Consider the following 12965-nt stretch of genomic DNA (forward strand, 5'->3'; position numbering starts at 1 on the left):
CCAGTAGATCATAACCTTTACATTGATATGTTACATGGCATATGTAGCAAAACTCTATTCCAGTTATATCATACATACATTTATAAGCACCCCCCATAAAGCCTTATGGGGTACACTGTCACAGGGAGGGTGTCCGTTTTTTGCTTAAGTAGGTAACAGGATGCCATCCTGCATCAGTACTGCACCCAACCCAATGTTAGAAGCATCAGTTCACAGCACAAATGTTTTGCTGAAATCGAAGCCGACCAAAACTGGCTCTTTAGACACAGCTTCTGTTATGTTCTGGAAGCCTCTCTCACATACCTCTGTCCATACCACCCAGTCTGGTTTCCCCTTTTTTGTAAGGCCTGTTATGGGGGCCTGTAAGGGTGCAGACTCACCCCTGCAGCGCCTCCTGCTGGTCTCTGTTGGGAATTAGCTCATCCAGCTTCCAGAGTGCACTCTACAGGCCGGAGATCCACCTTACCACTGGCCCCCATGTCCCTCCCAGGACCCCAGTGCCCCTTTCTCTGGAGTGCTGCCCCTCAGTCTCAGGGTCTCCCCACCCAGGGGAACTCCAAAACCCTATCCCCACCTTGCCTCAGTGTAAGGTTACTGCCAGTCACCAACTAGCCCCCGTTCCCTGGGGCAGACTGCAGTGTATGCCACTCATCACTGGCAAGGGGGGTTTGGACCTGCTGCCTTTCCCTGCAACTTAGTACCTCCGTGGGCCTTGGACAACACCCTGCAGCCTGGGGAGTTGCTGGCCTGGAGCTCCCCAGCTCCTCTGGCCTTTCCTCAGCCCTGCTTCACTCCAGTACCCTTAACTTCCCCAACAGCTATGTCCCTCTCCCTTCAGAGCTAGAGGGTGACTGTGTGCCTTTACTCCTGGCTGGAGCCTTTAGAGAGCCAGCTTGGCCCTGATTGGGGTGTGGCCTCCAGTTGAGGCTGTTTCCCTCAATCAGCATCACTGCTTTGCTCATCCCACAGCCCTCCTCCAGGGCTGTTTTAAACCCCTCAGGGCAGGAGCGGATAACCACCCCACTACAGGGCCACAATACCTTTTTACAAACCTTCTGTAATAGTTGGCCAGACCAATAAAGGATTGAATCTGCTTCTTGGTTCGAGGGCCAGGCCTGCTCCAAATGGCTTCTACCTTCAAAGGGTCAGGGCAAATCAACCCACTGCCCATCCTGTGTCCTAGGTAGGATATCTCTGCATTTGGAGACCTTGACAGTAAGGTTGGCTTCTCTCAGCCTTTGTAATACAATTCCCACATAGTTTAAGTGGTCTTGCCAGGAGCTACTGAAAATAGCCAAGTCAGCTATATAGGCTCTAGCAAATGTTTGTAATGCCTGGAGCACCTCATTGACAAGCTGCAGAAAAGTAGCCCCAGAATTTACTAATCCAAAAGTCATAACCTTAAATTCATATAGTCCAGATTCCACTATTTAGGGGGATTTGCCAGTACCCCCCACTCAAATCCAGTATGCTTATCAAGCTGGATGATGGCATTTAGTTTTCTGTAATCCACACAAAATCTCATCGTTTTGTCCTTTTTAGGTCCCATTACAATAGAAGAGACCCAGGGTCTTTTTGACTTAGTGATTATCCCCATTTCCATCATGCTTTCTATCTCCTCCTGGATTTGCTTCTGCATTTCCCCTTTAGCCAAGTATGCTTTGCTAGGAGCTGGGCAGGGCCCCGTAATTTGAACAGAGTGTACAATCTTGTCAGTTAAACCTGGCCAGTTGGAAAATACCTGTTTGTGGTGCTTTAAAAGGGCCAGCATTTCCTGCTTTGGGGTTGGAGTAAAACCCTCCCCAAACTCAACGCTTTCCAGAGGAACTTCTTCCCTCCTTTCTTTTGCCGAATCAATTAAAGGGGTGGAGAATGTTTCCTCAACAGCACAACAAATCATGTTCACTGCCATCTCCCTTTCATGGTAAGCTCTTGATATTGATATTCACTCTTTGCACAGCTCTCTACCACTGGGCTTCCTTACATTATATGTGACTTCATTTACTCTTTCACTCACTTCAGAAGGTCCTTCCCAATATGCTGCATTTTGTTTTTCTTCATTGGGATCAGCACCAACACCAGATCACCAATATCAAATGATCTTTCTTCAGTATGCTGATCATACCAAACTTGCTGAGTTTCTTGACTTTTCTTAAGGTTCTGTTGGACTAAATTCAGCATAAGTTGTAAATTCTCCTTAAAGCAATTGGCATACTCCACTACTGTCTGACCTGTTTCCTCAGTACTGCCCTCCCAAGAGCCTTGAATCAAATTTAGGGGTCCTCTCATCTGCCTCCCATATAGGAGATCAAAGGGGGAAAAGCCAGTAAATTCTCGGGGTACACTTCGGTATGCATACAGAAGATAAGGAAGTAACCTATTCCAGTCATTTTCAAACCTGGAGATATATATTCTTAGCAGAGCTTTTAAAGTTCCATTAAATCTTTCCACAAGCCCATTAGTTTCTCGGTGATAGGGAGCAGCTTTTATATTCTTCATTCCACATATTTCCCATAGCTTTTTAAGACTACAGACATGAAGTTTGCACCACGGTCTGTCCAGGTTTCTCTGGGAAAACCTACTCTGCTGAAAATGGGGAATAAAGCTGTTGCCACTGTCTCAGTTTCAAAGTTAGACAAGGCAATGGCTTCAGGGTACTTCTTTAGCATTCCACAAGGCTTCTTTGATGTTTGATGAGTTATTTTGTTACAGAGTTATTTACAAGGTAAATGTTTGCTGCTGCATCATAACAGAATACAGATAAGAGAAAATAATGTACATAATGGCCCATCAGTTTTCTGAAGCTCAAACACCCACTACATGTATACATTTAACAATTGCTTTGATCCGTACTAATACACAAGTGAATTGGCCTGAATACACTCTGACATGACCTGGTCTACCAGCATCACATACCTCTTTGTAGTTAATAAACTTGTTATATTGTTTTATCTAATCCAGTCTGTTTAAATTGAAGTGACTGGGAAACTCCATTTGGAGTGGCAAGCTGTGTGCATATTATTTTTATTAAAGAAATAACAGACTTTCTTTAACTTGTATTGTCCAGGAGCGGACTATGCAGGACATACATTTCTGGGGGGAAATCTACGAGTGGGAGGTGAGTTGGGGTCACCTTGCAGTATAACCAAGGCTGTTGGGAGCCAGAGAGTAACCCAAGTTGGTTGGCAGGCTGCAGTTACATACAAACAACCAGTATGTGGTTTGCATGCTGATAGGCTGTGCGCAATCTCATTGGGAGCTACTTTAGCAAAGCATTGTAAGGCACCCAAGGTTGTGGTGCAGGGGTGGCAAAGCTGCTCATTAGTCTAGATTGTACCCTGGTACGTCACAGATATAACTACATAGCTCAAGAGCATGAAAAAAACCATACTCCTGAGTGACAAAGTTAAACCAATCAACCCCCTGGAGTAGATAGCACTCAGTGGATGGGAAAATTCTCTCAATAACTGAAGCACCAGAGGTGGTGGATTATCTACCTTGATGGGAGAAGCACTCCTGTCAGCATACATAGCATCTTCACTGAAGCATTACAGCAGCGCAGCTGTAGCAGTGCAGCCATGCCACTGGAGTGTTTTAAGTGTAGACAAGACCAGAATGTATTACCTTTTTTACCTGAGTGAAATAAGGTGTTTTTTTTAAAGGTTGAAGGAGAAAAAATGGGGGGGGGGAGGGGAAGAGAAGAAAAGAATTAACATAAGGTAAAGAAAAAAGGAAACATTTACTAGATTTTTCTTTTCTACTGTTCTTATTTGTTTGCTCTTTAGTAGTGAACAGATAATATTTGGATATAGAGACATGAGATCAACTTGTTATATTGCCTGCTTTTATGCTGATTCATTTTGACATTCTTCATGGACATGTGAAAACTAAATAAAACATTAGGAAAAATGTAAATGTGTAGCCTTTGAGAAAACTTTTTAATTTACAGTACATGGTACAGTCATGCAAAGCATTTCTTTACTTGAACAAAAATACATATCTATTCATAAGTAACATATGTGATAAACAAGTAATAAAAAATACCAATCAAAATAATTGCTAAAATATTATGTTTTATTTTAGTGTGTTCATAAATTAAGATGGTCAAATCAATCTATTGTTTTAATACCAAAAATGGTTAAAAAAATATACAATTTACCTTATATTTTATCTCATATACAAATATGCAAAATAAATATATACATTAATTTACTTGTATTTTTAGTAATACACATTTACAAAAAATATGTGCTACATTCGCAAAGTATGATATATCCGATAAAACACAGAATAACAAAGCTAGTGTAGTACCAATGGCCAAAAGAGCTAACTTATTATCACTGAAAGCTTTACTCTACCCAAAATCTATGATGATTCTTTTCAAAATATCACTAGGATCCAAGTAACTTCAAAGTTACCAAATTGCTACATGAAATGGGTTTCAATCATCAGTTTCCATAATAGATATTTTCTGCTACATGAGTTGTTTTCTCAAGTATCCCATTTTCATTAGAACTTTCCTCTAAAAGTCGTACTAAACTTGACATAGTTGTGTGAGGATCAAGTAGTTTCACAAGGGGGATCTCCACCCTTCTATCATGAAAGATACGATTCTGTAGCGTCATGGCTAACATAGAGTCCATGCCCAGTGATGCAAGTGATGTGTTCATTGTAAGATCACTCACGTTTGTACTACTGAGATAACTCACCAGAGAGGTGATATAATCTTCAGAATTGACTGGACATAAATTCTGAGGTGTACTTTGTTCAGATAGGTCAAGCTTACTACCCAGTTCTTCTGAAATTAGTGTATAGAAGCGACTTTTGAGTGATGCTATTCGAGAAAGAACATGATTGCTTAGCGTTCCAAAATTTAATTTTACTACAGCTTGCTGAGGATTATTCAGAATTAAGCTTTTTTTAAGATATTCATAAATTTCATGTACCTGCAGAATATCTATGCCTTTGGATTCCAAAATAGTTTGAATGTTGTTTTGATTTAGCAATAAGCCAAGATTCAAGGCACCCCAATTAATGGATTGTCCTGAAAGTCCACAATTCCTCCTGTAGTGACAGAAAACATCCAGGAAAGAATTAGCAGCAGCATAGTTTGCTTGTGTTGAATTTCCAAGAAATGAAGTCACAGAGGAGTAACACACAAAGTAGTCAAGTTCCTGCCCTCTGGTAGCCCGGTGGAGATTTATTACCCCTGCAACTTTGGGACTTAACACTTTCTCAAAGTGAGATAAGTTCAGAGCTTCAAGACGTCCGTCATGCAGAACCACAGCACTATGGAATACACCTTTGATTGGGCTCTTTGGAAAGATTCTGTCAATTGAACTGATAGCTTTCTCAACCTGTAAGTGAGAAATAACATTGCACTGCAAACTGACTATTCTGCTCCCTTCACACTGATTTTGCAAGGCCTTGATTTCTTCTTGCTTCTCACTGCTTGGATTGCTCCTTGAAAGTATTGCAATACAGCCCCCTCCGTTCTGGACTATAAATTTCACAGTTTCAAATCCAAGCCCAGTGAGCCCCCCTGCCACTATGTAAACCGCATTCTGCTTAAACATTTTCTTCTCTGCTTCATATACTGGTATGTCTGAAATCCTGTTGGTCGCCACATCCCCTTTCAGCACAGCCAGTGGGATAGATTTGCAGGTGAAATAGGAGGTCGCTGCAATGTTTGTACTTTCAATGTCCTCAGTCTGCTGAAAAACAGAATATGATAGGTTTTTAAATTGTTTCATTTGCATTGATTTGATCCATCTGTGGACAGCCCTTAGGGATTGTTTCAGAGATGCTTTCTGAAAGATACTGAAAAGTTTCAGTACATGAACACGAATGTTTTCTTGATCACTTCCAATAAGGTATCGAAAACATTCAGACTGTTGATTATCATGTACTAAAACAAGGTCTCGGAGATGGGAAAGATGGACTAGAACTTCCTTAGACATTCCATCTACTGGAGGTAGATAAACAAGGGCATTGCACTGATTTACACGTTGCCACTCATCAGACGTAGGTTTTGCAAGTACTGTTTTCCAGCCCATTTCCTGTGCTGTCAGAGTGAGCACTTTGCATAACACTGACTCTGGGTCAGTAGAAATAATACCTAAAGTCCCGCTGTGTTTCACCTTCGGTAATGTTTGATTTACAATTTCCCATGCTACCATAAAGTATGACACACAAGGTACATTTCTAAAGCATGGAAACTTCTTGATGTTGAAACAAACTGTCCCTGGAACCTTGACTCTTGATGATGCAACAACTGGATAACATGAAGCCACATGATCTCCCACCTTAACTTTTTTCACTTCACTGCCTACTGCAGTTACTGTGCCACTGAAGTCCAGAGCTAAAAGCTTATGTTTGTCTATTGTATATGAATTCCAATACAATGTATTCCCAAAGTTACAGCTTGAAACGCTAACAGGAAAATAGTCTTCTGAATGGATGCATACTTTATCCATTTGAACTTCAACACTGTGATTTGCAAGCTGAGTAATGGTATTATTGGCTATTTCAGCAGATAAATCTTTCACTTGGTAAGGATCTGTAGTGTATAAAGTGAATGTCTCTGAGTTCTGAAGAGACTTTGAAGGTTGACTGTAATCCACATCTTTAAATGGTGTGCGTCTGATTTCCGAAGTGTAAATTCTTCCTTGATGAATCCAAATTTCTGGATGATCCTGTCCTTCATACTTTACAATAACATCTGCTAAGACTGAGATGTCCAGTGTACTGGAAGAGCTGATGTCAATCATCTGAAATGTGATTTCTGAAACTTCAACTATGCAGGTTCTCGTCATGCCACACAAAGCATATCCAGGGTTAAGATGATCTACATTTCTATCTGTTGTTCTGTAGGTGATTATTCTAACTGAACAACTGGATTTTTTCTCTCTTAATGCCACAATAATTTGGCGATAAGCTTCACAACACTTAGCTAAATGTGCCACCAATTTGCTTGGGAACTTGTCATCTAACTTCTGAATTCCCCACATGAACAAAACTTCCTGGTAGTCTTCAAGCTCCTTTTTCATTTTATGTTCTGCGGTCATTTCTGAACTCTTGGCTTCCAGCAATGTGTCCCAGTCTTCATACATAACATATCTCGAATCACTGTGTAAGTATTTTTTGAGCTGCTGAGCTATTCCAAGTTTGTCAGCAAACACAATGACTCTGGGTGCTTCCCCTAAACTTCCTATGGTCTGAGCGGGAAATATTTCTTTCCACTTATTTTCAAAGAGCAAGTCATTGTCTCTGGGGGATGTTGGCTTCATAAAAGTGATCCCAACACGTTTCAGTTCTGCCAAAACAGAGCCACGTTTATCTGCAAAGCATCCACAAACCTCTAAGTAGTTCCCAGTCGATTTGCTTGTTTTCAAATATATCATCATTTCCTCCTCCAAAGGTCTGAAAACTACAAGGCTGCCTATGCCAGAAGGAAAGCCTGCTCTGGTTTGGAAAGTTATTGTTGTCATGACAGCAGTCATCTGTAGAAAACAGTCTAACAGCACTGGATGGATACAATAGTCAGACATCTCTTCTCTTGTCTCTTTGTTCACCTTTATGCTGGTTATAGCTTCCTTTAGCTCTTCACAATAAAATACATCACTTAACTGTCTGAACATGGAACCATATTGAAATCCAACCTGAGACAGTGTTTCATAAACCTCATCTGTGGTAACTACTGATTTACACCTTTGAAAGATGTCTTGAAAGCAGATGCTGTTTTCTTCCACTGCAGCTTCAGAGTTTTTGGTAATTTGTCCTGATGCATAAACTGCAGCTGAGGATGACAGTATTTTGAAATCTGTCACATTTTTTTGTGATGCCAATTCTATCTTTAAAACATGGTAATTCTGGTTTAAAACACATGGTGCCAAAAAATAGATACTAATCTGACAAGTACTTAAAGGCAGTTTTGGCCTCGAGCTACTCATCACAGATGCCAAACCGAGCTCTGCAAAAAATGCACCTGGAACTAAAGCAACACCATTGTTCTTGTGCTCATACAAATAGGGTGCTGATGCCTGGGAAACTGGGCAGTTGAATTCGGTGTTGTCATTGTTCAAACTGTAAATCAAAGGATGATTTGAATTTACAGCTCTTCGATTTGCTTGTTGATGGATGTCCAAATAGGTCATTAGCTTCTTATGATCAAACTGGTACCTGGGAAATGCTGCTGGAATACTTTGATACCCTTCATAAAAGTGATGCCAGTCAGGATTATATCCCAGTTCAAACAGATTCCCTGCAAGGCTAAGAAGAGTCTGATATTCTTTATCAGTTTGCAAGGAGGACAAAACTCTAGTTTCTTTGCCTAGCGTTTCTATTATATACCTCTGTAATGCTCTTTCTGGGCCTATTTCAACAAACACAACATTGTCCTTTTCTTTAGCTGAAGTCACTATGGCCTGTGTGAAAGCAACAGGATCTCGAGCATGTCGGGCCCAAAACTTGCCCGTAGTGAAATCATTTGCAGAAGCAGCCTTCCCAGTCAGTGTTGAAATCACTTCACTGTCCGGCTTCTGTTTTTCCAAATACTGTAAATGCTCCACCATCTCCTTTATTATTGGATCCATCATGTGGCTGTGGTATGCAGCTGGGACATGTAAAACACGAAGAAATATGTCTCTCTTGCTGAACACTTGCGCTAGTTCTTTCTGAAGGGCACTCACAGAGTCTGCATCTCCAGACAAGGTACAGGAAGAAGGGCTGTTAAAAGCTGCAATGCACACCTTCCCAGAATACGGGCCAAGGGCCTCTGATACTTCTTGAACAGGGATGTTACCAACTACCAACATTCTGCCTCCGGTAACCTTCGCCTGTAACCTACTCCTGTGATAAATTACTTTGACAGCATCTTCAAGGGAAAGAAACCCTCCACAATGGGCGGCAGCAACTTCTCCAACTGAATGGCCAACAGCAGCCACGGGCTTAATTCCCCAGTGTTTAAGAAGAGAAGTTAAGGCAACCTGGAGAGTAAAAAGCAACGGCTGGGCAATTTCTGGCCTCGAGAAATCCTCACATTCACTTTCTGTTAATCCCAGGAGGCTGATGGGTACATATTGCTGAAATAACATTTCTATTTCTTTACATTTATCTCTGAATACTGGCTCTGAACTCAATAATGTCTTACAGATCCCTTTGAAATTTACTCCATTAGCACAGAACACAAAAACTAGTTGTGGAGTCATCTTTGACGGAGTTATTTCTGTTTTAGCTGCTAATGCAACTTGTTGCTGTAAATGTCCAAGAGAGTTTGTAACAAATGTTTTTCTGTACTTGTAATTAACATGGCTTCTTCTACAGGCAGATGTATAGGCCAGATTTGGGAGAGTTACTGAGTTGCTTATGTTTAACTGCTCAGCTGTGTCTTCCATTGTCAATTTGAGGGATTTGCCTGAAGCCGCAGAGAGTACAAATAATTCAATCGGTCGTTTAAAAGAGGGAAGAACCTGTGTTTGCTTGAACTGTCTGACAACAACATGGGCATTGGTTCCCCCAAATCCAAAACAGTTGACACCAGCTACTCTTCCAAATTCTCTCGACTCTTCCCATTTTTCTACAGTCGTTGGAATTGATAGATTTAATTTCTCTGTATTTATGCTACTAATATCCTCTCTGTAATGCAAAGATGGAACAATCATTTCATGGTGCATCATTAAAAGAACTTTAATTAACCCAGCTGCCCCAGCAGCTGATTCAGCATGGCCAACATTCCCTTTAACAGAACCGATCTTTAGAACAGGCATTTTAGGAGATCTGTTATTACCAATGATGCTACCTAGGCTCTCTGCTTCTGTAGGATCTCCAGCAGGAGTTCCTGTGCCATGTGCTTCAACATACTGCACAACTGATGGGTCAACATGAGTCAGATAAATGCCACGTAGTAATTTTTCCTGTGCTGTCTGAGATGGTCTTGTGATTGGAGTCACGGATCTGCCATTCTGATTGACTGCACTGATGTTTATAACTCCCCATATTCTGTTGTGGTCTTCTAGTGCCTGTTTCAGAAGAAGGAATTAATGTACGGTATCATTTGGGATTTTTACAATATAAGGAATACCACAAAAGCAAGAGCAGATAGAACACTTGTTTAACTGTTCAATGTACTCTTTTTTCTTACACAAAGACAAGTGCCTAAATTTTTTAGCCCTGGATATTAACCTCCCAGTAGAAGAGTCGCATCTAGAGCTGTGAATCTGTCCTCCCATAAGAGGACATATTAGAATGGGAATTGCATACTCCTGGTTATCTGGAAATCTTATTTTTGCAAGCTCTATGAAAATGAACCTACCTTTTTTAGTGGCTTCAGTAAAAGAACGCCACAGCCTTCTCCCCTTCCATAACCATTTGCCTTTTTAGTAAAGGGCATACTCATCCCCTCGGGAGAGATCATTTTTGCTTTACTCAGAGATACGAAGGTGCGGGGATCTATGATGCAGTTCACTCCTCCACACAGAGCCACTTCACAATCTCCTGTAGTAAAATAAATGTGTGACTGTTTTCTATCTTCTGTACATCTCTACAGATTTACATTAATACGCTGTAGTAATATATTGAATTGACAGCATTACCCATTGCTGATAAAATGAAAGAATTTATGGAGAGATTATAAAAACAGAATTGATCCACTGAAAGTTCTTAGACATATTCAAACTTTCAGATCCTGAAACCCAACATATGGTAAAATTCTCAGTGTTTGGAATTGGCCTGAGCAGACAGCAGCATATTAATAGAAGTCAGTGAGGTAGTAAATGTTCTTCATCTAAAAAAATAAAAGTAAAAAACCACCCAACGCTCCATGACTCATGATAGTGTGATAGGGCAGAATGGCAGATACTAACAATTTCACAAGTTCCTAAAAATGGAAAGCTCGTTTTGACCAAATGTGCCCCTATGTTCACACCTTACACACTATTGTAATAATCTTTGTGCAAAATATGCCTTGTGAGGTATCATTTGAAAACTAATAATTCATGAGTCAATAATATCATGGTGAAATTTAGGTAGCAACATTATATGTAAAGTTATGAATGCCCCAAGAATATTGGTTGTGGCACATGTTCAAGCCCACATAGCCCCAATTAGGCAGAACTGGTCAAGTAGGTCTATCTTAAACACAGGAATGTGTGTTTACCTCACTTTACAGATAAGTAGTAAACTGGATCCTTGAGACAGAAAGAGGCAGAGAAGGAAATCTGCATTTTATCAAACAATAGCATGAAATGTCTTTCATGATGAGACTCCTTGTTTCCTTCCTCACATCAAGAATGAACTTTGTCTAGAAGGGAAAACCTCAGGAAAATGCCTTTCAAAGGGTGACTGAACTATAAACATCCCAAAGCAAAAACATCCCAAGTTATCCCTCTCTATCCATCTCTCTCTCTCCTTCACCTAAGAAGACAAAAGAAACAGACCTTGGGGCAGATCGTGGTCTGAGAATTTGGTCAGCGATATTACTGGAATTATGTGGTTAGGGACTTCACCTTGAATCAAGTCTAGTTTGTTAAGTGTCTTATCTCTATTTCTTCTGTAACTACTTCTAACTTTAATGCCTTAAACTTGTACTCACTTAAACTCTCTCTCTTTGTAATTAAATATACTTATTTTATTATTTAATCAAAACTAATCCAGTGTTGTGAATGGTTTGGGTAACTCCATTTAAGGTGGCAAATTGCTGAATGTTGATCCCTTTGGTAAAATGCAAATGCTTTAGTCCTTACCAGCTGTGATATTAGTCAAATTTCTAATACTGCACATATATACCTTAGCAGTTTAATTGCTGTAGCAATCCTAATTTATTTGCTTATTTACTTTTAGTCCCAGTACCTTGTTTAACTGCTTGCGAGGCATAATGCAAAGCAAAAAGAAATGATGAGCAGGCAGTATCAATGGAAAGTGATGGTCCAGTCAGATTAAAAGTGTATGAAATCCTGTTAGCAGCTATGCTCATTGCTGCCCCAATCCCATCGTAATGATTTATTTCAGTTACTGCTCTGCTTGTGATGATCTCATAGTCTCGGTTCATAAGACCTGTAAAAACAGCAGACATGTTTCATGTTAGCAAGAGAGATAAAAACAGGTGATCAGATCTAAACCTAATGGTGTTCTTTGCTCTCCTAATTTTATCCAATGCTGTCTTATGTCAGCACCTAATGTGAAATCCTGGCAGTATTGAAGTCAATGGCAAAACTCCCATTAACTTCAGTGGGGCCAGGATTTCACTCCGCATCTATATATTTGAGACTTGAAATCTGTCTGAAGGTATTAAATGACATGAAGGCTTGTCTGCAAGAGGAAGTTGCAGTAGTCTATCTAAAGGTGTGATTCTAAACTAATTCAGTGACACTGGGACAAACCCCTATTTTGATTTACCTTAAAAGGATTCCTAATTAACTTAAACTAAACCAAAATGAGCCTGGTTTAAAGGGAAATAAGAAAGTCCACAGAGCCTTTTGCTCTGGTTTAACTGACTGGGTTTTTAAATCACACCTTTAGTGAAACCAGTGCAACTTTCTTGTGTAGCCCCGGCCTTAGTGCTCGATATTGACAGCCCTATGCAGCTGGGCCAGGCAGTGAGACCATATAAGAACCATCCCATGTGGCTATGCAGGGTTAGCTGGTTTATGAGACATTGGGTTTGGTGAGGCAAGAGCAGGAGCTGCACTCCCAATAGTCTTCCTGAACTGAAATGGGTTACCTAGGGAGGGGTGGAATCTCCATCCTTAGAGGTTTTTAAGGCCCATCTTGACAAAGCCCTGGCTGGGATGGTTTAGTTGGGGTTGGTCCTGCTTTGAGCAGGGGGTTGGACTAGATGACCTCCTGAGGTCTCTTCCAACCCTAATATTCTATGATTCTATGATTCCATGTGAGCAGGTAGATGAGGGGAAAGGGGCAGTGTTACTGATCCTGTGGGCATGCAGCCCTGCAGTGGGAGGAGCTGGACC

The 12965-nt window shown here is 40.7% G+C and overlaps 1 protein-coding gene across 2 annotated transcripts in view; it reads right to left on the reverse strand.

Annotated features, from left to right (window-relative positions):
* Positions 1-4318: 4318 nt before the first annotated feature.
* LOC120398179 (highly reducing polyketide synthase cm3B-like) overlaps positions 4319-12965 on the reverse strand; it is a 62068-nt gene continuing 53421 nt past the window's right edge. For both annotated transcript variants that reach the window (XM_039525316.1, XM_039525317.1), the window contains 3 exons: positions 11848-12051; positions 10313-10494; positions 4319-10019 (listed from right to left, as the gene is read on the reverse strand). In XM_039525316.1, the coding sequence (XP_039381250.1) occupies positions 4449-10019; positions 10313-10494; positions 11848-12051 (5957 nt within the window). In that variant the 3' untranslated portion in view covers positions 4319-4448. The remainder of the gene's footprint in view (positions 10020-10312; positions 10495-11847; positions 12052-12965) is intronic.

The sequence above is a fragment of the Mauremys reevesii genome, linkage group 2 (genome assembly GCF_016161935.1).
Source record: "Mauremys reevesii isolate NIE-2019 linkage group 2, ASM1616193v1, whole genome shotgun sequence".
NCBI lineage: Eukaryota > Metazoa > Chordata > Testudines > Geoemydidae > Mauremys > Mauremys reevesii.